Source organism: Haliaeetus albicilla, chromosome 3, assembly GCF_947461875.1.
Source record: "Haliaeetus albicilla chromosome 3, bHalAlb1.1, whole genome shotgun sequence".
Lineage (NCBI taxonomy): Eukaryota > Metazoa > Chordata > Aves > Accipitriformes > Accipitridae > Haliaeetus > Haliaeetus albicilla.
The window spans coordinates 2,561,922-2,587,797 of NC_091485.1; the positions used below are offsets into that span (position 1 = coordinate 2,561,922).

At 39.7% G+C, this 25,876-nt stretch overlaps 1 protein-coding gene across 4 annotated transcripts; it reads left to right on the forward strand.

Moving 5' to 3' along the window:
- On the forward strand, positions 1 to 25,876 carry VSTM2A (V-set and transmembrane domain containing 2A). Of its 4 annotated transcripts, none has more exons than XM_069778693.1 (5): positions 1 to 552; positions 2,816 to 2,982; positions 3,854 to 3,904; positions 7,246 to 7,582; positions 20,752 to 24,140. In XM_069778693.1, exons 1-5 carry the CDS (start codon positions 474 to 476, stop codon positions 20,847 to 20,849), a joined length of 732 nt encoding a protein of 243 aa, XP_069634794.1. In that variant the 5' UTR covers positions 1 to 473; the 3' UTR covers positions 20,850 to 24,140. The 4 variants fall into 4 exon arrangements, with proteins under 4 accessions (XP_069634794.1, XP_069634793.1, XP_069634791.1 ...); XM_069778692.1 differs by lacking the exon at positions 20,752 to 24,140 and adding an exon at positions 24,147 to 24,278 and having other exon boundaries at positions 5 to 552; XM_069778690.1 differs by lacking the exon at positions 20,752 to 24,140 and adding an exon at positions 24,407 to 25,876 and having other exon boundaries at positions 6 to 552.

Consider the following 25,876-nt stretch of genomic DNA (forward strand, 5'->3'; position numbering starts at 1 on the left):
CCCCCCGCCCCTTTCTTTCCCCCACTCCCCTCTTCCCAAGCTGGATCAGTGTGTAGGGAGGGCAGTCATCACGCCATCCTGAGCAGCAAGAGCTGACGCTGGACGAAGCTGCCAGGTAGCTGAAAAAAGGCACAGAAGGCAGCTGATACCCACTTTTCAACGTGTTGGGTGGTTGGTTTTTTTTTTTTTTCAGTCTGAATCTGGACTTCAAGCAACACAGCGCCTGAGACAGCTCATCTGAACCACACTGTATTGCAATACTCGCTCTTCCCAAAGAAAAAGACTCCACTGAGTAGCAGAATGCTGCCAGTGTCGCAGCTAGGGCTACAATACAGAGCCTTTTTGTAACATTTAAAAATCTCTTTCTGTTCATATATTTAGAGATACATACCTACACTCACATATCAATTCTTCCTTTTTTGAGGGCACCTTTGGCTTTTGTTACCCTGATGTGACTTCTTCTTCGTCTTGGAATGATGGGGATCTTTCTAGCTTATGTTGGATTCATTTTCTTTTCAGTTATGTATATTCAACAAGGACTTTCCACCCAAGGTAAGATAACTTATTGTCAAATGTGTGTACGTGTTTTTCTATGCTAAAACAGACTGACAACAGTACTGGGGGGGGACGGGGGGGGGGGGGACGGACGACGGACAAGGCAGAAGAGAAAAAAAGAAGGAAAACAACCACAATGGATGGGAGACGAGGACAGCAAGCATCAGGTTTACATTTAGCTTAAAAATTGTCTGTAAATAGGAAGAGAAGTGAGAAGTTTCCCCAAAGTGGGAATAAAACAGGCTTTCTTTACTTGATTGCAAAGAGGGAAATGACAGGCACCTTGCAGAAGAGTAAAGGGGTGTTTGTGGATGGACATACATGTGTTTGGGTTGTCCATGTTTATATCGATGCATGTATGCATACAATAAACACCTACCCGTGCACGCATAACTATCGCATTCAGACCAAGTACCGGACGGCTAAATCTACTACCTCCCTTAAAACATTGCAGTCTCCTTTCGCGCTGCGTCCCCTTTCCTCTCCCATTACCCTGCAATCCTCCGAGTCAGACCTTCATTTCGATTCTGTGACTACGTGTATTGCTGCTCCCCCCCCCCCCCAAAAAAAAAAAGGAGAGAAGAAGACAAAATCCACTTCTTTGAAGACCTCCCCACCACCACCACCACCCCCGTCGCCTTCCTCCCTCCCCGCCGAAAGGCGCGCCTTGCATTTCAAGCAGCCCGGCCGCTGCGGGAACCGCTCGGTCGGGACCTCGGGGCTGCGGCGAGGCGGTCAGCACCACGGACAGATCCCGCGGCGACCACCCCGCTTGGCCCCCCCTGTCCCCCCCGCCCGCCGTTCCCTGCCGGCAGGCTCCCCCCGCCGTCTTTGCGAGCCCGCAGCGGGCTGCTCTCGGCGGTGCGATGGAGGAGGAGGAGGAGGAGGCTGGCAGCCTTCCCCCCCCCCCCCCAATCCGCGTTCCCCGCACCGCTCGCACGCACTGACCTGGAGGGGAGGGAAGGAACAAACAAATCAAAGAAACCGAAACAAACTTGCAAGCCCGGGATACGCAAAATGCACGGTCCTTTTGTCATTTTAACTCGGTGACTAGCAATCGGTGGCTTGGAGGGGGGGGGCGGCAGAAAATGGGACACAGTGAAATATAAAGCCAGGAGCTTCGCTAAGTATCTGTTGCCAAGCTCAAATGTGAGGGGGAAAAGAAGTAGCACTGGTTGAGCGTATTGCTAAATTATCCCACCTATTCCAGGTTAGCTAGGAACACTGGATAAAGAGAGAGAGAGAGGGGAGGAGACAACGAGCAGTATTTCCTTCGCATCATAATATGCTCTAGTCAATCTGTAACAACGCATAACAGAAAGCAACATTGCAGGGTCTTTCCACGTTTTGCCCTTCTTGAAACACAGGCTTTATTTATTACACTGTTCGTCTGTAGTCCCCCTCACCTGACTATCATGTTTCATTAGGTTGCACAATTTTTAAGTGAGCTATAGGAAAGGATGAGGAGGAAGTAAAGACTGAGACTTGAAGAAATAACTGGTGCCCTGGACTGTGTCGGTCAGGATTAGTTTTTAAACCTAGCAGTGGTACCCTGAAATGGGCAGATCCTGTCTGGTAAAGGACTGGGACACAAAGGTGAAGGTTACTTCTAGAAAGTGTCTGCCAGGACTGAGAAACAGAAGATGTATTGCTTCTCGGTCTGTTCATGCAAGCAGAGGTTCTCAGAAGGGGTAACCAACTCAGGTAAAGCCTTGGAAATGGGCATTTTGATGAGTGGTCGTAACCCACACCTCAGAATAGTGCCAGTTCCAACAGCCGCTCCAACTGGCTGTGGAAGGTTTAACAAGTTACACATCTCCAGCTCAGCCCTACAAAATACAATAAATCAGTTTGATTTTTTTTTCCTCTTCCAAAATGGTCTTGCACAAAATCCCTCAGTGAGTCTGGTGAAATACTGCATTCTGCCCAAAGGGATTTGGACCTAATTACATAAAACTTTACTAGTCCCTGGGAGCAAGCAGGGGGGTCTATAGCATTTCCCATGAGCAAAGCTTAGAGTGCAAAGAAGGTGGACTTGTGCATAAGGGAGGAAAGGCATTACCCAGGTGTGAGAGAAACCGAGGGAGGTAACGTGTGGGGAAACTGGAAAATCAGAAAAGAGAGGGAATCAGAAAAGAAAACAGAGATATTAACTAAAAAGGATAAAAAGAGAGAGACAGAAGAAAAAAGGCAACACAAAAAGCAGAGAACAATGAGTAGGTAACAGGAGATCCCAACACGTTATGAATTTGTTTTGCAGCAAAATTCACTGAGTTTCCCCGAAATGTCACGGCCACTGAAGGGCAGAACGTGGAGATGTCTTGTGCTTTCCAAAGTGGCTCCGCTTCGGTGTACCTTGAAATCCAGTGGTGGTTTCTGCGGGCGGCTGAGGACCAAGAGGCTGGAGCCGAGGTGACAGGCACTCAGGTAATGATCCTCTGCCATGGGATCCCCAAACCACCCAGGAATGCCAGAGGAGAAGGAGCTGAGAGGAAGGGAGGGAGGCGGGGGGAAGGGGGGAGGAGAGGGGGGGAGCTGAGGGACGTTCTGGATCTCCCCAGGGATTTAATTTTGACCATGAAATAACAGCGCAGGAACCTTCAGAGAAAAATGCCCACCTCAAGGGATGATGCCCTTGGTGCCTGTCACTCTCAGGATGCACCTAGGGACGTTCACAAACCCACACAGACTTCCAAAGTCTAATTTTTAATTTCTTTTCCCCTCTCTCTCATTTTCCCTTTGGAAAGCAGCTGTTCAGAGACTGCTCCTTGTGGGAATTTTTTATTTCCCAAATGGCAAGATCCTCCACGTGCCCTCCAATTTACAGCTGGTGCAGTCGAGTCGGCAGCCCTAACTCTGCATGCAGCTGCCGCAGGAGGGCACACACTTCGCGGGGGGGGGGGGAGCAGAAGGAGAGCAGGGGGAGAACCAAGTCCCCAAAGAACCATAAAAAAGAAATCATACAACAGCTCAATTTCAGCCTTCCGAGTGGGACGGAGGGGTCCGTGCCCACTCCCGCTCCCTTCCTCCTTTGCCACCACCTCCCACCGCTCTTGGCGTTCAGCCGCCCCTAAAAGCCCCCCACGCGAGTCGGGTGGGTGGCGGGTCCGTCGGGCGATGCTCTCCCCGCCCCCCGCTCTTCCACGGAGGGGAGTTGGGCGCGGGGGGACGACACGGACACGGGACGGCGGCTCTCCCCGGCGCGGCCCGCAGGTGGCAGCCGCGGCGCGCCGCTCCACGGGCTTCCACGGAGGGGAGCGGGGGCCGGCGACCCACGGCGGCATTCCTTTCCCTGCAGGTGGAGCTCCTGCCCGAGCGGGACCTGGATAACGACGGCACGAAGATCAGCGTAAGTGCCGCGGCTAGGGCGCGGAAACCCACGGAGCGCACACACGCACCACCACCCCCCCCCACCCGTGGCATCCCTCCTCATCCTCCCCCCGAGGTGAAGCGGGACAGGCTCCTTCCTCGCCCTGCCCGAGGAAGAGGGTGGTGGTGCCGGGGGAGCCCTGCCCGGCACAGCCTGCGGCCCTGGGGAGCTCCCGGGCGGGCACGAAGGCACGGGCAGGCGGTAGACGTGCGGCGGATTCCCGTTTCCAGCCCCTGAGAGCCTGCACCCATCCTCGTACCTCTCGTTCTCATCGGCCCCGGGCAGCTGCCGAGTCTGCCTTAGCGCTCCAAAGCTGGTTTTAAGGCTGAAATTTGGCCCTGAAGCCCCACTTCCATTCAGTGGGGCATGCAACTATTTAAGTGGGTGCCTTCCCGGGTTCCTATCCGCTGGCAGAAAAAAGCTCAGAAAGTCTTTGGACGAGACCCTCCTGTTCGGAGTAATCTCCGCTCCTGGCCACTGAGACTCTTTTCTTAGGAAAGGGGGGTTCTGAAACCAGAGTTACCAATCTGCCATTTGGAGATTAAACCAGAACGTTGCCTTGAGAAAATTATGAGCGACCTTGCTCCAGCCCCTGTCCAGGGGAAGGATGCCTTCCTCGGCAGACCCATACTCCAAGTCAGGCACAGCCACAGCCCCTGACCTCAGAAAAAGTTCAGACTTTTCAGTATCCCGAGAAATGTATGGTGGTGGGATCGCGGTGTCGTGCTCACTGCAGTGGAAAGACAGAGATACCTAGCAGATACTGCAGCATGAGCATTCCTTATGAGCCCAAAGGGGTTCTTCCTTTCTCAGACACAATCCCTTCAGAAGTGCCTTTTAGCTGCGGCCAAGGCTTTAAGTACCAGCAAAGCTTAAAACACCAACAGATAGAGGTGACTTATTCCTGCTAAATCCTTTACTCTACTGCTCTTTGATGCCTACAAATAACTAACCAAGTAATTACATCAGGTCAAAGTGCAGCTAGGTATAGCTATAAATTATATATAGCGCTATATATCACAGTTATAAATGGGAATTCAGATACGTTATATTCAAAATGATACATATTCTAGCCATACTTAGATTTCCCATTATACCTCTCACCATATTCTTAAACAATTTGTGTCGTGGACTGTATCTTCAGTTACATTTGTAGGTTATCTTGCAAATGAGGCCCACATGTGGTCTTTGGATACTATTCCACTAGACATAGTGCTAGCAGCCAATTTATTCCTTATCAATACTGGCTCATTCAAAGTCCCCATAGTAATCCATAAGATCTGTGACACAGTATAGGCTGTAAAGCTTGTCCCATCTTTCACGTTAAAAATCTCTTTCTCTCATTATGTATGATAATAATTCACGAAGTGGTATTTATACAGTGTTTTTATAAGATTGCATAAAACAGTTTATATTTGCAATAAAAAAAGTCAACATTAGGTTGACAGTCTAAATATACTTGTTACAAACGTAGCCTTCCTTTTTTTCTTTCTTGAAGGCACACAAAGAGTCTTCCATTAGTAGGGAAGTATCTTCATGAAGAGGACAGCAAACTTCTAAGTGCATTTAGTAAACTCTTTACAGAAATGGTAAAATATACTAAATGTATTTTTAAACTGTGCTGAAATACACCACTTCTATTGGTTTTAAATCGTAATCAGGCATGTATCGAAAACATGCGTACAGGCTGACTGCAACAATTTCTAAATTTCTAATGCAAAACCCCAAACAAATTCTGTTTTTCATTAGTGCTATGCAACACTGTTAACTTCGCAGATATTGCATGGGAGCAAGTGAAGGCAGAATACAACCAACAGATCCTCTTTCCATTCATGTGAAACTTCTTTAATCCTTTTGCTGAATATGAGCTGTTCAGTAGAGATATATTATTATTGAATATGGTTTAAATAACTATCCAGCACTTTCTCGGTAATTAATATTGCATATGTTATGCCTGAAAGTATGCAATCCATACTTTCAACTCAGTTTGCCAAGTATAAATTCAGAGCTGGATACAACACAACAGGCTGTAAAGTCCATCCAGTACCTTAAAGCAATAATGTATTCACAAGTATTGCTCTTCCATTTATCAAGCAGGCAGAATACGTGCTTTGCCAACACTGGTGACCACAGCATGTCAAGCTATCAGAAGCAGTCTGTTGTACAACCACCAGTAACACGTGCCTAGTTTCACCCTAACAGTTCTCCATTTTTGTGATCTACCATATATTCATCACCCTGATGTTTCCTTCTCGTGTGTCATTGATATGACACAAAGCAACATTTGCATCCATGTTTATGTAATGGTGGATGTAAACCACATTCAGAAGTTCTTCAAAGCTGAAGTTTTCTGTCCCACTGCATCCCTTTTAACTGGCTTCCTGTGGGGCAACAGATATTAATCCAGATAGAGAGTAATAGCCAATTAATTAAATATAAATTCTCTAAAGTGATGAACATACAGAAAGGAATCTGTGTTACCTTCCCTAATGCATCTTAATACCTATCACACATTTCTGGATGCATAATTTACTCAGGTGTGTTTTAATTACGTGAGACAAAAATATGTTGTTACCCTCAGATATTAAACACAATTAAAAGTAAACCAGGAGTCTTACTTTAGCTGACAACTTTTAAAATGATCTTGAATATGTGCTACTTGAATATGTGCTGCTGACATTATATATGACTTCTAATAAGTACACACTTATATAAATGAGACAAAAGGAACTACCTGACACAAGATGTCTTGTTATGGTTAATAAACAAAAAATAACAAAGGTTTGGACATGCTTAAAGGAGACAAATTGAATGTCAAATATGCAGTTTCAATGTAGTGAAGATTACAAGCTAATCTAATAAATTGTTACTAAAGAACTTTAAATATTGGCAGACATCTCCAACAAAATTGTTAATGCACTAGTTCAAAAGCTGAATTATTCAATAAAGCCAACTAACCGGAAAGGTTTAACCAACGAAGCGCACAGATATTAGGTTTATGTATAAAGCTCATTAAGAATGTTCGTGATCTTAAGCAATTAATTGGAATGAGCACAGTAGCTTGGGTTGTTTGTCTGAGGCCAGTTAGCATTTCAGAGCAAACCGTCTAAACAGTTTTGGAAAGAAGATGTCAGACATCCTCATAGATACAAATAATCATACTCATCCTTGATGCAACTTCCCTGCAGTAAGCACAATCACGCCACTGATTAATTGGCACTTGACTTCTCTGGACAGGCTCTACCTCGGTAGAGTCTTCCCAGAGAAAGAGTAATACCTGACAGCATGTTTGTTTGTTTGTTTTCCTGGCAAATTTGCAGACAGTGAAAGTACAAGGGAATGACATCTCCCACAAGCTGCAGATTTCAAAAGTGAGGAAAAAGGATGAAGGCTTGTATGAGTGCAGGGTGACCGATGCCAACTATGGAGACCTTCAGGAATACAAGGCCCAGGCATTTCTCAAAGTCAACGCTAACAGCCACTCTCGGCGAATGCAAGCCTTTGAGGCATCTCCAATGTGGTTGCAAGACATGAAACCTCGCAAAAACATCTCAGCAGCTGTTCCAAGTAGCATCCATAACTCTGCCAATCAGCGTGTGCGTGCCACCTCCAGCCCTGAAGCAGCAGCCAAAATCCCCAAACAAAGTCCACAATCAGGTATGGTAAAGCATTTTGAGCTTTCATTTGATTGCTTACCAGCATGTAAAAGGAGGCTAACTCCACAAGGTAACCAGGAATTGTGACTAGGAAGAGTGTGGTGCTCATTTATTCCTCCTCCTTTCTGGTTCTATTCCTCCTGCTATCTCCTTACTTCCTAAAAGCTGATGATTAAGTTTTGGGGCAGAAGAAGCAAAAAGCCTTAAATTCCTATATGTGGATTTTATCTCTCCTGGTTTTATCCACCTAAGGTTAGCTCTGTAACTGAAGCTTAGCTTTCCCTGCAGTGTGTGTAGAGAGAGAGGGGCATGTCAGTGAATGACTCATCTCATTTTAAGATGGCTGTGCATGATAAATTAAATAAAACACCCAGCCAGAAGTGTTTCTTCCTAAGTTAATTTACACGAGTCACCTAACTTTTATGTTGCTAACATTTGGTGACATTAATCTACTTTTAGTATCAATCCTACTTTCATAAGGAACTTGACTTCTAAATCTAAGCAGACCTTAGGTACACCAGATTGTTTCTCCGTTGTGTAGGCTTTAGAAAGACCATGGGTTTGTCAGAGAAAGTGGGTTTGTCATCTTCAGCTGCTTGACCATTGGCTTTGAATCAAGTGTTAAAATGGCAATGCCTCAATTTTCTGTCACGTAGAAATCACCACAGTACATATTTTGTTTGGGAGATTTTGTACAGCACTGTATAAATAACCTATAAGCAATGTAAGTCTGTGTTTTCTACATTGATACAGTAAAATTCACAGTTATGCAAAGGTACATGAATATACAGGAGGTGCAGCTGTTGGCCACTGTATGATGGCAATAGAGATGGACAGGATAAAAAATTGAGACATGTTGTAAATGATTAGAAGTCCTCTGGAAAACAAACTGTGCAAGTTTAAGGGTTTCTGGGTTACTTTTGTTTACACTGAGGGCCCAATGTAAGGCAGGAGATCACAACCCAGCTTAAAACATATAATGGAAGCTAACCTAGTTTGTTCTAATGCATCATTTTCTGCTAGAAAATGCCATGTCATCAAAACCAAAACTGGGAATACAACAAATTTCACAGCACACCTATTGTGAAATCACTTTCATCTTACAGGGATAGTATTAGAAAAACGTTTTGATAACGAAAATACATTTCATTACAGATTGGAACAATATGATTATTCATACGAAAATTCTTATTGCTATTAGACAAGATGATGCACATACTACCACCATTTTACCTCTGCATACATTTTTTTTTAATTTATTTAAAAGTTACATTCAGTTCTCTTTCCCTGAAATGGAGCCACTTTCATTTTTTAGCTCTTCCAAAAAATGCTTAAGCTGTTAGAAGAAAAGAAATATTTCAATTGATTTTAAATCATCGTTCTACCATGGCTTTCCTTTCAGAGAAATCTATATACCACTTATTTTCCACTGGACTCATACATTTCAAAGTAGCAGACTTGTCCATAAAGTGAAAACTCTGGTTTCTGCTCAGTTCTGTGTTAAATTAATTAAAATAGTCACAAGTTTATGAAACATGTAGCTACAGACTACACTGCATTGCGGCCAAAGTGTGCACACAACAGCTAATCCACTAAATCGCTTTGGATATATAATTGAATCTATAATATTGTTTATGTCTTTAGTCCAAACAATGTCTTGCCTGATTACTGGACATTCGTTTTTTGAGTGCTAGTAGGTTATTACATGGAAAAGTCCCTGTGAAAAAAAAACCATAGAAAAACTTGGTCTCTAATTTTTTCCTTGAGCAAAGGTTACTGCAGATCAAGTATAGACAATCCCAATAATAAATTATTTAAAAATTAAACAGATTAAAATATAATTTAGTTTATTAATTCATTTGGTTTATGATGAAGCACAGATTAATGCTGTATTCATCAGAGGTGAAACTCATCTACTGAAGAAACAAAGAGTGTACCAAGAATCCGTATTAGGCTTAATTTCAATTTAAGTCAGTTTCTACACAGTAATTACTGATGATATTTTTGATGAACATCAGTTTAACTCTTGAGAACCAAGATTTACTTTCCTTTACTTGAGAAAATCTGGGCCTGATTTTCCAGCTATGGTGTGATTTGGATTTTCACTCCATTTTACACTCACTCTACACCAACAGAAATGCCCAAGGAAGCACAAGGCAGTGGGGGGTTTAGCTCTATGTAACTTTGAGGAGCAACTTCTGCTGAGAAAGGAGAGACATCAGCTGTGAGACCTCAGAAAGGCAGAAGGGAGATGTCGTAGACACTAATAGTCTTTCTTTTTATGATACTGAATCAACACCATCTCCTTACACTGTCAAATGAGAAACTCTTCCCTTCTTCAGATTCATGCTAATTATATATGCATGCACAAGACTGCTGTGTGATTATGTTACATGTAAGCAATGTGTCCATCAGCCTAGAACACAGAAACATAGTTGAATACAAATTTATCATTATCAACCATGTTTGTATTTGAAAGACATGGGGCGTGTTTGTTCATGTTGAGTAATACACTGACTTCACCAACACTGTTTGAAGAGAGAAGTACTATTAACCATAGGTAATTGTATCAAATATTCCCCGGTATTAGAGAGCCAGTGCATGGTTATCGGCAAGCAATAAATTTTACTGCCATGCTCACAGACTATTAAGAAATACTTTTACAGCAGAGGGAAATAAGACACTGCGAAATTATTGGAAAATCTGTATTCAGCTATTTCTGAAGAACTCGGCTACTAATATAAGAAATATTGATTTTGATTATATGAATATTTTGTCCCCAAAATTTATTTCTGCAAGGTGGATAGCACTCTACTTAACTCCTTCTATCCTGAAGCACACTGCAGAATTTCATTTATTTCTCAACAACAGATATTTAATAGGTAGCTCTAGAAAAGCAGTTTACCATCACTGCCATTTTAAAATATCAGCATTTCCTAACTGAACAGGTATTTCTGCCATTCTCCTCTTTTACTCAAAAGTAAGAATATCTGTGATAACTATGAGGGAGCTATATAGCCAGGGCTGACAAATTAAAGTGATATGAGGTCCATTCAGCATTTTGCGCTGCTCTGAAAAATGCTATGTGAGTGTAAAAAAGATATTTGTTATTGTTAGCATAATGGAGATTCAATATAGAAAGAAAGAGCTAAAGAGAAGACCTCCCACAGAGTCTTCAGAAAATATACTGAGAAGCACTAAACGTCTACCTCAAAGTCAAAAAAGTCAGGAAAGCAAAAGTCAAAGCCAACGCAGCTTGACCCTTTCTTTTCATATTCATGGGCTGCAGCGAATGAGGTAAACCATCACAGCTTAACAGGAATCTGAGTAATTTGACAGGCTAATCTGCATATATCCAGAAAATGTCCTATGTGGGTGGAGTGACAGACTTTTTTTTCTGCGTAATTCATAACAACGTATCTTAGTCCAAAGGTAGAAGTACGGAGTGATCATATAGCGTTGTAACTCTAAGCAATGTTGCAATTAACTGAGGTCCAAGAGCTGCAATGAATTCAGGTAAAAGGAAGCTAAATAATCTACAGGCTGCACCAAATCTCACTGTTTCATGGGTATAAATCTAGACAAACTCTGCTACCTGCATTCAAGTCACTCAACATTTGTAGCAACACAAAGGGCTGCACAATTTGATGTGCTGAGAATGTGTACATCCCCCAAACTCTTCCTGTTCTGCCAATGCTCTGTTAAAGCACTCAAAGCCATTAGTTGCTTTTCAGACTCGAGGGAATAGCTACAAATTAAGAAGTGACGTTAGGTCCATTTTCTGACTGCTTACATACAGACTCTGCACATTTCTAGCAACTTTTTGTTCTTTCCTGAAGTTACACATTCAAATATTAATCTAACTACATGCCAAAACTGTTCCTGTGATTATGGCAGAGTTGCAGTGAGTGCCTTGAAAAGGAGCACAAAGACGACAGTGGTTCTTATCTAAGACAGAATGACCTGGATCCTTGGCATCATAAATTGCACTGAGAAGCTGATCCTCAGGTGTGAATGCAAAAGAGGAGGATGAAAATATATTTCTTCAGTCTGTTGATACTGATAAATTGATGACATTCTTTCCAGCCTCCATTTTTTTCTACAGAATCCAGGAATCTTTTATTATCAACCTATTGTAAGCACAAATTTTATGCCCAATTTGGAATCTTCTGTGGTATAAACCAACTTCTATGTTGTTTTTTCTACTTTTATGTTACATCTCCTCTTAATGTAAAGGGACAAAAAGTTTGCTCTAGCCTCTGCCAAGGCAACAGCCAACATTACTGCTTTCTTCACTAAAAGGAAGACTTTGGCTTTTGCAGCTGCTGTTTTATAAACTGTGAGTACCCGTAAGGCTGGGAGGTACCAACCATTACTGTAATTGTTGCACAGCAAAAAGTCAAATATCTGTTTCCTTAGGACTACATTAAAGCAAAAGCCTAGTGAGAGTTTTGTTCTTCTTTTTCTGAACCTTATTCATCTGTTCTTGGGAGTTCTTGCAAGAAGATGATGCAAGTGCTATCCCATTTTACACCTGTATACACTACAATCTCTGTTTTTACTTGAAAATTACACTTTGGTTCTCTCTTCCTGAAATGAAGTCACTCCATTTTTTTTTTTAGCTTCTCTGAAATAATGGAATAAATTCTAACCATGTTAATTGATGTAGCCCTATTAGCCAGTTAGCTGTTGACCTTGAAACTGTAAGCATCTTCTGAGAAGTGCTAATCTGCTCCAAATAACTTCACTGACAAAGCAAGGTCTTAACAGCAGCTAAACCCCTTTGTTTTAGGCCAGAATTTCCAATGCAGAGTGAACTCACTGCTGCCTTATGATTCTTTCAAAAACCCCACATCTTAATTTCTTATATGTGCATAATTACAGATAGAGCCAAATGCATACAAGTATTTAAACTGCTGTTCCTAGTGCTTAGTCCAACTCAACCCAGTAATAAACAAACAGTTTTCTGTAGACCTGAAGTTCTAACTCCTGTCACAAGCAAAATGGTATCTACTTTTTGTAACCATCCCTCACTGTCATTGCCAGTCGCTGATACTACACCACTATCACCTTCCTATTCATTTCTATTCCTCTTGCAAAAACACAAGTTGAGGAACTAAGAAGAGAAAGCACTCGCCAACCAATATATATTCATTTTTGTTGTTCTACAGGTTTTAGCAGTTGTTCAATCCCACATGCCCATGCCAGACTGAGTACTGCATATGCCTAGTTTCAAACACATCCTCTCTGAAATCAGAGATATTATTTTCATTCTTAGTCATGCCCATGGTTAAGCACTAATACTGCATCATAGAAGAAAATCATGGTCTTCTCCGATTTGTTGAGATAATCATGGATTCTGTCCTTAAACAGATGATATCTCCACTGTAACTCTTACTCCTGTAAAAGTTTAAGAAACTCATTTTGCCCTTTCTCCATCTACATTGTTGTTTATGTACACACATGTATACTGAGATCTTTCCTATTCTTTTAGTAACCTTACCAGTGTATTTCACTGTCCATCTGCCATTGCTACCTTTGCCTTTAATCACATCTATTCCTTTCTTTTAGCTATTTAAAAAATGAACCTTTCAGACTCACCTTACCTTTAGAACAAAACTGATATATGAAGATCTGGTAGGGGATCCCACAGGAGTTCCACAAGTAGCAGAATCACAGTCATTCTGTTCTACATGCCTGATACAACTTTTTTCGGTAACTAACCACTGGAAAGACTGCAGATGGGCCACACAGTAAAGACAGAGAAGAAAATAAAGGAAGAAAAGAAAAACTGAGGTGGAAAAGCTGTTTATGAGTTGTCAGCTCACTCAAATTGCTTTTCATTGCTACACAATCAGGCAGCTTGCACTGGGTCATCAGAGATTGCAGCATATGTGACAGGGCCTGCTCTTGAAATAACTGATGGGATTTCCTTGCTTCAGAACACAGCCCATTTCTTACCTGACACCTATACAGCAAAGCAGAGGACGTTTTTGCTTGTTTCAGACAAGAAGCAGGTGCCCTACTTCATTATGAAAATCCTTTGCATTACTTGAAATTAAAAAGAAATGGGTAGAATTATCTGCTGGTTGGAATGGATACAACTCTGCTGAAGCCAAAAGAACTGCATTCATTTACAACAGCAAAAAATTTGGCTCAAGCAGGAGGATGAAGATGAATTCTCTTCTAATCATAAAGTGAGAGTGAATTATAAGGAGAATCTAAACTTTACCCAGCCTGTACCACCTAAAGAAGTTTAGGACAGTGAAGCTGTCTGGGAGCAGAATGAAGGGAAGGAAAATACCTGAAAACTGCTATTTTCAGCTCATTCAGATTCAAGGGGAGGGAGCATTCTTGGTGGTGGGTTTCGTTGCTTCAGCTTTTTTGTGCATTTTTTCTTTAACTTTGATCAACTTTTTTCTAGTGCTTATCTTTGAAACCTCAGGCTGGACTTGATAGAAAGTTCAACACTTAGTATTTTCTTATTCTCTGGACAGGGATTTTCCAGTGGATTAAATAATTCATGAGCTTCAAAGATATTCCAGACACATAACCTTCTTTACAGCTACAGTAATAATCAATTAATCCTGCTTTGCTGATGATAAAGCCGGATGTCATTTGAAGAGCAGCTGATGATCGTTCCGTTGGCCTTGTGAAGAGAAGACTCTGCCCCAAACCCTTTCATTTCACCTTATCATAAGGAAGTTACCATCATACTTTTTGGCAGTGCAACTTTCTATCTTGTCTGTGTGTGGGTGTTCCAGTCTGATCCACCCCACCAAAGTTTGTTCCCCCATCTACTGAAAAATGCTACTGTCCTGGAACAAAGCTGCCTAACATGCTGAGGAGAATAAAAATGTGAAAGTTAACTGCCACAGCCAGCATTCCCAGTGCTTCATACATACGATCTGTGTGTTCACCAACAGTTACAAAAATACAGATAGCAAATCTGGATGCTACTTCTGCTGCCAGTCCTATTTCTACTGCTGTTATTCCCTCAGCTGCTGTTGTTGCCTGTGACACTGATGAAGGCTTTTGGCCACCAAATCACAGCCATAGGGCTATAATAACTACAAAAGTGACTTCTACATCACTACAGAAGGTGTGTATCCATCGCCAGTTCATTCTGTGCAACTGAAAAAAGAGCTAAAAGGGCAAGATGTTTTGTCAAGGAGCAATAATAAATCAATTATGAAGCCAAGAACTAGCAGTAGGTCTCACAGAGAGCTGGATATTCAGATGGTGCAAAGCCCTTTAGTAGAATAATACCATTTGACAATATGGCTACACAGCATTGTGCCTGTCTGAAACTCTGCCAAAATAACAGGTAGATTACCTATTTTGTACTCTGTTGAATTATTCACCTGCATACAATATGTGCTGATCAGTGACCATCTTATGCCTGAAGAGTCTTTGAATAACAATGAATGACATTTCATGATTATGATTGATCCCACATCTCAAAACTGTAATGAGAAAGGTAAAAAAAATCTGAAATAAAAGTAGAAAAATTCAACAATAGAGAATGTGAAGGAGATAGAATTAATATAGGATTCGGCACAAATACTTCGATCTTCAGCCTCACAATCCACCATTTTCAAACTAGTGCACTATGGTTGTAGGGGTCATAATGTTGTATTTTTTTTATTTGTATCACAGTAATAGCAAGGGTGAAGGCTTTGACTTGTGAACTCTCATTTAGCTCTCACAGTTTAAAATGTTGCCACCCAAAGTCTCTGTCTTGCCCCAATCAGAAGTTATTGCCCTAAAACATCAGGTTGTTAAATTGAGATGAAGATGATGAGATGGCATGGGGTTTGCTTGTACCACTCCTGCTATTAGGGGTTTAATTTCCATAAGAGGGGGAGGTAGAGGGATGGAGGTACTATCATCTTAAACTGCTCCAGCTAAAACCATTAGGAGCTCGTGAGTCATAGCCCTTAGACAGAGGTATGTTCTGTTAGTCAGAGGCATTGTTCTAATCTCTATAACAACTGCATTACCCACCAGGCAAACAAAGGATCAGAAGAATGGTCCCTGCCTCAAAACACTTACCTTCTAAGAATCAGACAGAAGAAAACAGACTCATCCATTCGGATGGGTACAGATAAATGGGGGCTTAGCTGAGTTCCATGAAAATAGCTCTTATATAAATGATATAAATAGAAGGAGATCAGGTTGACTGCATGTCAAACATAAGCCTAAGCAGTGTCAGGTGTGAAAAGCAAGAAAAGGGATTGAATCTCTCATGCTGAAATATTTACAAAGAATGATAATTTTCCTTCTGTCTACGTTATAATAACCCTCTTTGTATGTTTTTCTTGGTATGATGGTGCTGTTGAAGATGATAGAGTAATATTAAGTATCATCCCACTTAAGATTTTTTTTCTGATAGATGAAAGGATGAATAGGATGCAAAAAGCACAGGAGGAAAAAGATTAGTTCAATTCTGTTTTTCTCCAAATAAAACTCCTGCTGTGACTTTATGGTAACTTTCAGCAATGGGTCTGTTAACAGTTCAATTACAATGTGGCATATATCAAATATACACATATTTATATTTAATACAAAAATGCTGAGCAATTTGTGCTGGAGACATGCTTAGTTACAACAGAGGACACCGGTTATTAACAAAAGAGTCAATTCAAGAAGAATTTTTGTTAACAGCCTAAGTTTCTGCCTTCATTCAGGATGCAACATAACTATATGCAAGTAAACAGATGAGGATGGGTTACCACCGGACAGTCACAAAAAACTGCATTTGCTTTGGAACCAGCCATTTCATAAATAGATAAATAGAAATGCACTGATTTATATATTTTTCTGTCCCACACTAAAAAAAAGTCTAAGCCATTTTATATCCATGGTTTTCAGGGACAGGATGAGAGAGAAAGGTGCCCAGTGCTGATAAGAGCAGTCTTAAAGCATGCTGCCAGTCGTTCTCAAACAATACCAATTAAAAAATTTAGGGCCTGCATTTGCTTGAGCTTGCCTCCCTCCCCCTTAGCTTTTAACTGTTGCAATGGGCACTGGATATTAGACTGCTTCTCACACTAGTTTTATTTAAATAGCTAACACTGGTGTTTCACAGATTATTTGCAAACACCTCTTTTAGCAACCCTTTTCCCAAAAAATACTCTTTCACTGAAACAGAAACAGCTGAAGTCAATGTATTACTTATACGTGTGAAGAGAGAGTTCAATGCAAAGGAAAAAAACCACCAAACCCACAAACAAAAAAACTTTAAAACTTTGCAGGCTCAAACACCAACTAAAGGGAGGAAGAGAACTAGGGTATCTGCTACAAATGGCTGATGCCTGAACATTTGTGACTGAGACCCCCAGGCAGACAGAATGTCATTCTCCTAAGAAAAGAAAGTCAGTCTAGGAAGTTTGAGTATCAAGACAAAAAAGCTTCCACAATATAATAAACAGACAGCGATGGAAGCAGTCAGAGTTGTACAGCCACCAAACAATTCAGAGACATCAAGAACTCAGTATATCCTTGGCTGAATACATGAAATTTGAGGTAGCTGAGCACAAAAAAAGTTTTAAGCTGCTAGAAGGAGGAATATGCTTCTGGGTATGTCTCAAGCTGAAAGCTGTGTGCCTTAGGTTCAAAATCATTTTGACTCTGACATGCTCTACCCCTCATATCACTTGCAGAAACAATACATCTACACTTCATTTCACTGAATGGGTATCTAACCTACTGCTACTTTACTACTCTGAACTTGTTTGTGAGAATATCACATGACAATGCTAGGGAAATCAAAATTTTAGAAGCTGAATTTGTGATAGGATAGTCTGTCCAGATAGCTAGACTCACTTTCAGACCAAAACAGCCTAAATAAGTTTCCAAGAAGCATAAGCAGTTGAACAAAACTTAGGATCACTGCTACAGAAATGAATGACAGTCATGAAGCCAATGCAAAACTGTATCAGGATTTCCTAATCACGCTAGTATGTAAAATATTATTTAGTCCTGAACTACTTATTAACACAATTTAAACAAAGCTACATATGAAAACAGAAGGAAATGCACTGATGAGAATGGAAGTTGTGAATTACAGGATAAGGGACATGAGAGAGCAAAAATTACACTAGAGGTGGACTAAGCCAACTACGCTATCCAGTTCACCATCCTGAAAAACTGTGTTCAAACTCAACAGTGTTTTTTGGCTATTTTCATAAGAATAGTATGAAAATCTATAAATGTTCATGCGCTTCCCATTTCAGTTATATGTTTAGGGATCTCACCCTGCCCTCCTGCCTGTTCAAGGTAAAAGGATGAAAATGTCAGATCATTTTGATGATTTCATTTTCATCTTTGAGAATGATAGTAGAGATCATTTTAGCTTCTTCATAGTGCATGATGGCCCAATTAGGAAGCCTGGTTCTAGTCAAGGGGTTAAAGAAGGAGAGGTGAACAAGAACACTGTTTGAAGAATTAAAAAGAAAACTATGACTCTCAGATACATTGCAAAGGAAGAACAAGATTTAAATGTTTCCCTAGGTATGGGTTGATGTAAGGGATGATGCAGAAAGTGGCCTGAATGTAAAATCCCATGTTTGTTCACACCAGTGTACCCATAATTCTACTTCTGTCCATCTTGGCATTGTAAAATTGCAGGAGTCATTGCAAGTCCCACTCTTCTTTCTTTCTTCCTTCGTACTGCTATCTCTTGTCCTTTTATAGATTTACTATGGCTTGTTATGGACCACTGCCAGAAGCCAAGTATCATTTTACTACATGCTACCTATATTTGAAGTCTCCTTAGGTTTTTCCTCTCCCAAGTATTTCCATCTCAAGTTTGCATTAGAATGTGGCTTTAGGTGTAGCTGGCAGCAAGTAAAAGGCTGTGACCTGCTTTAGCCCAGAAAGAGCTCCAGGAGTTATTGTGGCCCAAACCTCTGGCAGAATTCTCTACTCAGGGTTGGAAAGTTGTCACTTTCTTTTGTCCTGTGAAAGGACTGAATACCTCTGTTTGCTTGGTAACCTTACCTAGTGAAAGCTAGGGAATAATCATCCATCTAAGATCCCATCCCTCTTCCTCCTCTGCTCTTTTGGGTGTCACTGGCAGAAAACGAACACACAGCAGATGAACAGAGCTACACGCTGGATGCAAAGTCTAAGTAGACTTCAGGGAAATTCAATACATAGCCTATTCTAAATTTCTATCAATTTGGAAGCAGTAGTTTTCTTCCAAAACGCAAAAAAAAAAAATCAGAAATTCAGAACTTTTTTTCTGGTGTGTAAGATGAATTCATTTGCCCTGCGTGGTATGTTTGCCCAAGACAGTGATGAGCAATTCACGCTATTTTAGCCTGACTACTGTACAGCCAATGGGGAAAGATGGACTGGAAGCATAAGCAGATGTATCTACACAAGGAGGCTTGAATATGATACTTACTGCTTGTCTTTTGTCATTCAGTTCCCCCAAATCAAACACAGGTGACTGAACCTTAAAACACATTAGAAGTGATTCCCCTGAGGAGGGAAAGGGGGACCTTATGTCTGTGGAAGGAAAATTTTCTTCCTGAGTGCAGGTATATTCCAGCAGTATAGGACAGCTATAGGTGACTGTGATTTTGGCAATTCAGAGGAATAAAAACAACAGCAATTGGTAAGCCGGAGAGGAAGAATCTATTTATTTAAAACCTGCGTGAGACATATTCAAATAAAACTTTGAATAAAATCAACCACACTTGGTTTCTCCTACCTTTATGGATGTAAAACTGCAAACATCTTCCAATAAATCTTATGGTTCGTTAATATCCCCAGTAAAATTAAGGCAGGTATTTAATGAAATTTTACTTACTTTACATGGAAATAATGCAAAATTATGATTTCATGCAATTTCAGCTAGGGCTGACAAGAAGCCTATTTCAAATCTAACACTATAAAGCAAAGCTGAGTATTGCAAAAGAGCAAACCAGGCACTTAAATGGAAAATATCAGCACAAATACCTGAAAAATGAAACTTCCAAGGTTTCAACACCTCTATGATTTCAGAAACCAGTAGTACAACAAAATTAACTCATATTCAGCACAAGCTGAATACATATTGCTCACAAATATGCAGGGATATTTTGGCATCATGTCATACATACAGAGAATCTAGGATGGGCTTTGGGGTAACTGGCTGTATTTCTCCTATACTGGTCAGCACAAACCCAGGACTCTACTCAGGCATTAATGTTCCCTTATGATCAGTGGCTTACTAATTAAAGGAAACTCAAAGATACCCTCACTTAACTTACATGTTTAGTAAAATATTAAAGCAGTGCTGTTGAATTCACAGATTCATTCTGTTGTTTATATGATGATATAGTACTCATTAGAAGCATAACTGTAAGAATACAGTTTTCAGAGGCTCTGACGGGCATTGAGACTCAGAGGGCAGGAGGCTCTTACATCCCAGAGACCTCCCAAACCTTAGGAAGCACAAGGAATGCCAAACTCGCTAAACTTCAACTCCTGCAGATGCAAACTGCTTGAGACCCAAGGTGGTTAACCATGTAAGGGACTCTTACAAATAGGGGATGCTAAAACTGTAGGGTCTGAGGTAGCTGCCTAGTTTACAAATCAATGTTTTGTTCAGTTGCGAAAAATAAGTGGGCAAAATTATGAAACCAGCATCTGCTTTTCTCTGCTTGCATCCCAAAATCCCATGTGTTTTTACACAAATCTTGTCTGATCAGTATCTTAGTGAAAGCAAGGGATTATAACCATTTAGGCATGCAATGAGTAACTAGGTTTTTGATCAGTTAGGGTTTACTAATAATTTATAACTTCTGCTGGCTTTATTTTATACTTAGATACTCTAAAATTAATCTCATTAACAGAACAAAGTTGATGTTTAGCTCTTTGGTCCATACACTATGAGCCATGAAATATGATTCAGCATTTGTGACAGACATTATTTTATTATTTTAAACACTAAGATCATAATTATTTGCCACTATCTTTTTTTCTGTTTTCCTAGCATTTAAGTAAAACATATATTTGAATAAATCAGTTTCAAAGTTTCAGAGATGGCATGAACTACTCTTTCGTGCTATTGCACAGAAACTTATCTCATGATCACGTTCCTTTGGCAATAGAGCATTTGTTTACAGGAGAAGCCTAACTACTTCATGGACCTTTGCTCTTTTGGATGTATGTCAGTGGCAGGAAACAAAAGACAACACATGGGCATTTACATCTCACAGGAAGAATTTAACTGGATCCCAGTGGGTAATAGGTCAAAACGTGAGAATCCCTGACCCACACATCAAGTAGAGTTTAACTAATAATGTAGAAATAATATATGCATACATACTACTGCTCTTCTTCCAGGTTACTGTCTTTGAGGGTAACATAATTGTAGTCCAGCTTTGCCCAGTGTTCTTGACCTGCAATAAAATTTATTTTAGCTGTCATTATGTTAATTAGAAAATAATGTTAGAAATTACAGGGAAATGAGTAATCGATATAGCAAATCCACAGCCAGATCGACAGGTTTTTATGTATATTGCCATGCTCACAGTTCCAGTAATACTGTTTAAGTCCTGGTCAGAACTGTACACCAAAACCACATCTGCATGAAAACTCTGAATTTGGATACTCTGTATTTTCGAGATATTTGGATTTGGATTCTGATCTGTACTTTGCCTCTGACTTAAGTCTAAAAATAGTGAAACTAAATCTCTGATTTAAACACCCTATGACTTTTAGATTCGTAGTCAAAATGGAAATTTCTGATTATTTCTCGTTGCTTATCCTTAATCAAGTTGGAAACCAAAATAATAGAGTATAAGCAAATATGACAGAATAGAAAAAGGAAAAAATCTAAAAAGGCTGCTTTTGGTTTTGCTATATTATTATTCTACATTTGCAGATTTCACCCTTCCAAAGTCTAAAGAAATACTTGGGTTCATGAGAGAATGAATACAGTTCTTTTACACATCTCCAGAAAAAAAAAAAAAAAAAAGAAACCTGAGTATATTTAAACTCCAATTCTATTTCATAAAGAATCACTGAAAAGATGAGAGTGCACCTAATAGTCATATATGTCACTATATATTGCAAGTCAATTTTATTGGGGGTGATATATTACTGAAAATGTATCCGTTTGGGTTAGACAACATTTTGGAAACTATTAAGCCAGTAAACAATAAATTAGGATATACTAATCAGTTCCCGAAACCACGCAGACGATGCTGTTTATGACAGTGATTTCCAACAATCCTAACAGCCCCCTTCTTTACCTAGAAGCTGAAATTATTTTAGTTGTATTTCCCCTAACTTTTTCTCATGTGTTCAGTATTGCTTCAGCTTGTACTTACTGCATGTACTCTAACCTAAATCCCTTGCAAGATAAACAAACTTGTTTTTTTACAGAACACCACACATGTAGAATATGTGATATGAATTGGAGGGAGGTCATGATTTATACAGAGACTGAACATTACAAATAGAAAAGTTATCATGTGTGTGCAATATATGACCCCTAATTTGGGGATCTACAGATTGTCACATTGAAAAAAAGCAAAATAAAACAAAAAATCAAAGAATGCTTTGCCTGCAAATATTATGATGCTGCTTTTCCCACTGTGAAACAGTTTAAGTCAAACCTCTTTTGTATCATACTGTTTCTCTTCCACACATTACAGCTTTCAAATTCTCAAATTATAATACCATTAATTGTTAAAAGTCCCTTTTAAAAAATATCCCTGAGACTCTTCAGAGTATTCATCCCTATTTGCATTGTACATATTTTGTGCAGAGGAAATGTATCTCCAAAGACCTCTTTAGAATTGTCTTGAGCAGTGTATTTCTCTAGTTCAATCCAAAAAATATTCAAATGGAATAAAATGAGTGAAAATAGTTCAATACATCATGAAATGATCTAACACTAACAAAGGTTCTAACTCAGTTCTGCTAACCTAGTTAGGGAAAGAAAAGCCTTTATAAACATCTGTCAAACGACGAATTTTACACCTCATATAAAAAACAAGAACATAGCGATGCTGCAATAAAACCAAAACCAGAAATTGAACTCGACCCTTGGGTGCAAGCTTGTAAATACTACCTGTATGAGAAAAACCCACAGGAAGAAGTTACAGCAAATTTGCTTGTGTGTTTGCTTGTTCCTAATGAAGAACAAGTGTTTTGAGAAGCCCAGCAAACTACTGCAGTGTAGTACAGGTAGGCTGGCTTTATCAGATGGGCAAGAAAAAAAGTAGGCTTCCCACTCCTGTCTACATTCAGTAGGAACTAGGCTCAGAGTTCCCTTGGACTTCTTTGAAAATCTTAGGTAAGGTCTTTGAGACATGTTTCCATTTAAAAGTTAATATTCATTTAGAAATTCAGTTCACACATGGATAATTGAAATATCACTGTTACTTAGAAGCTCTTGTGTATGCGACAGAGGACTAAGAGTCTTTCATGGCAACTACTATGTATGCAGTGTCTCACACCATGTATTTACAAAAGGAAGCAGTGCTCAGAGATCTGGGATTTAGTTTAATCCCTATTTTTGAAGGGAAAAATTTACTAAAGACAGGAACAGAAATACTTCTTGCTACACTTATAAACATAGTTAGCAGATACAGAGAAATGTTGTACTGATAAATGTCTGAAAACTTTAAAAAAATGAGCATTTGCCTTGAGTTCTTTTTGATTTCATTGTGTATATTCTTGATGAGAAGATAAATGTGCTTTTGGGGGCTGCAGTGGAATCCAGCATTCAGTTTAATATTACATCTTTTTATTAAAAAAGCTTATACATGATTAATAGATTTCTTAAAAATAACCAGTTATTAGAAGTCCAGCATTATGATGGACTGCTTATAACACCAATTACTTTGTTACAGAATTGATGCCTGTAACCATCAATAACATTCATACTTCTCAAGTATACAACACAGCTATAAAATCTATTAATCATGCATTAACCTGTTATAATTGGAACTTTTATTTATAGTGTAACCAAAATTCATTTATGGTTTTCACCTCAAGTAATATGTTTCAAATTCTGAATGTAATTCTTTATAATATAGGGAGTTATCAGGCCCTGAGACTTGGTACGTAAGACGTCTAAATACTTATGTCCTTGGTGTGTGAACATTTCCATTTAATTAGTACAGTTTTTATTCTGATAACAGACTTAAAATTCAAAGTCATGTTTTCAGAAATAATGATATTTACCATTGTTTTCATAGCTTTTTACAAAGAAAAAAAAAAGCCTGGGAAAATATAATTTCTCAAAAATGAATACTCCAAACCTTTTAGTATTCTGTTCCCCCTTTGTATAGCACAGCCATTTGCCAGTATCTCCTCTGTTTTACAAGAAAACACTCTTTAGCCGCTAGATGACTTCTTTGTTAGCAGTCAATGATGTGATGCTGGAAATGATTTTGTAAAGAACACTCTGATATGGAAGGTGTTTGGGTTTGTTCCTCTTGGTATATGGTTTCACTGGATAACATTGTTTAAAAAGACAGACAAGAAACAAAAGCAAAGCAAAACAAAAAAACCTCCCTGGGACTGAAATACTTTGTATGTGTTGTTATTTGCAGTGCATGCCAAGACATTCATGGGCACCAGAGCCAACCTGGCGAGCTAATTAAATATATAAATGTATGTGTTTAAAACAGCCTTATAAGGAGCATTGGAAATCTGCAAGATGAGCGAATATCTTATAACTTCTTCCGCAGGTGCGAGGATAGCTACAAGCCATGGACTTTCTGTCCTGCTTCTTGTTTGTGGCTTTGTGAAGGGTGCTTTGCTTTAATCTAAAAGTGCTGACTTTTTCCAATATCACTTTCTCTTCTTAAAGCAAAGAGCAAATCGCCTGTAAAATCCACGGAGCGGACAGCAAAGTTGACCCTAACCTCCAACCACCACTCTGCACCCAATGTACTCTAAATCTCTACACAAGGAGCACCTTCTTCAGGAAGTACAAACAAAAATACTAAATAAATAAAATAAATAAATATTATAAAAAGAAGAGGATACCACATGTTTTCTTGATATATCTTATTTTCTTTGGCGTATCACTGATCTTTTATTTGAAGAGAACTGGTGTGATGTAATCAAACGTTTTGTAACAGCAAGACCTAGTTTCCTTTTCTTTCGGCAAGGAGAAGCCTCATCCTTGACTTCTCAGGGGTTGGCCTGCGAGTCATCAGTATTACAGAATTAATCATGGATGACATTTGGTTTCCTACGCTGAAAGAACCGTTCCAGCCTGGAAGCAAACAGAGGCCAAATAATGAAACAAAATATAGTGATTTCACATTGACCCCAATAAAACACGCCACAAACTTTATTAAAAAGTTTGTGGGTTTTTGGTTTTGGGGTTTTTTTTTGCATGAGGAATAGGGAGGAGAAAAGAAATTCTACAAAGCAACTAAGGACATTGTTTCTGGAAAACAAATGAGGATACTTTTCTTTTGAGTTGTTTGGGGTTTTTTTATTATTCCCCTGTGGGGGGGGTTCCTGTCTTTTTTTGTTTGTTTCTTGTTCAATGGTGGCAATTACTGACTTAGGCCAACCCCTGATGATTGCGTGGAGGTTTATATATATATATATACATCTCTTTTTTTTATGTGCGTTCTATATTTCAGTGTTTTCTCTAATTTTGCAACTCCTGTATATGCAAAACTAATTTAAATTCTGTAAATTGCTTACAGTCTGTGTGATATAACTTCAGAGTAGACATACTTTGGTCCTCATGCAAGCCAGTTTTTAATATTATCTATATGTCGTGCCATCAATAGAAATCTTTATTTCCTTTTTTGAGAAAACATCACTTTTTAGTTTGTAATTCAGTACTGTGTGGATTTTGTAATACATACCTTCACTTCCACTGGTTTGACCCCTTTCAGCCCTCTGTTTACTCTGTAAATGCACATTAAAATTTGTTATGGTCTCTAGACAATGAATTATTTTAGTTTTGTGTATGTTGTGTTGGAGTTCAGATGCTGAAAGCTCTTTTAATTTGTGATGTTTATAGAGGATGAAGTGATTTGAATACTAGAGACTGTAAAATGCAGGTTTGCAGTCAAGTACTGCATGTAAAGGAAGGTTAGAAGGGGAAAACAGACAAATAAAACAGAACATGGCTTAAAGGATATTCTTCTGGAAAAGAGTTTTAGGAAAGTGAATTTATTACACTGATAAACTATATTTGCATCACAGCTCCTTTTACATGGCCAAAGATGCGTCTTTCTTTGCTTTTTCTGGAAGTGGACTGTCATTACTCATTGATATTCTTAATTAAAATACTTTATGTCTGTGAACTGAA

Coding starts and splice junctions, on each gene's coding strand:
- VSTM2A (XM_069778693.1), top strand. CDS start 474: ATGATGGGGATCTTTCTAGCTTATGTTGGATTCATTTTCTTTTCAGTT. Junction 553..2,815: donor ACAAGGACTTTCCACCCAAG/GTAAGATAACTT, acceptor TTTGTTTTGCAG/CAAAATTCACTGAGTTTCCC. Junction 2,983..3,853: donor CCGAGGTGACAGGCACTCAG/GTAATGATCCTC, acceptor CTTTCCCTGCAG/GTGGAGCTCCTGCCCGAGCG.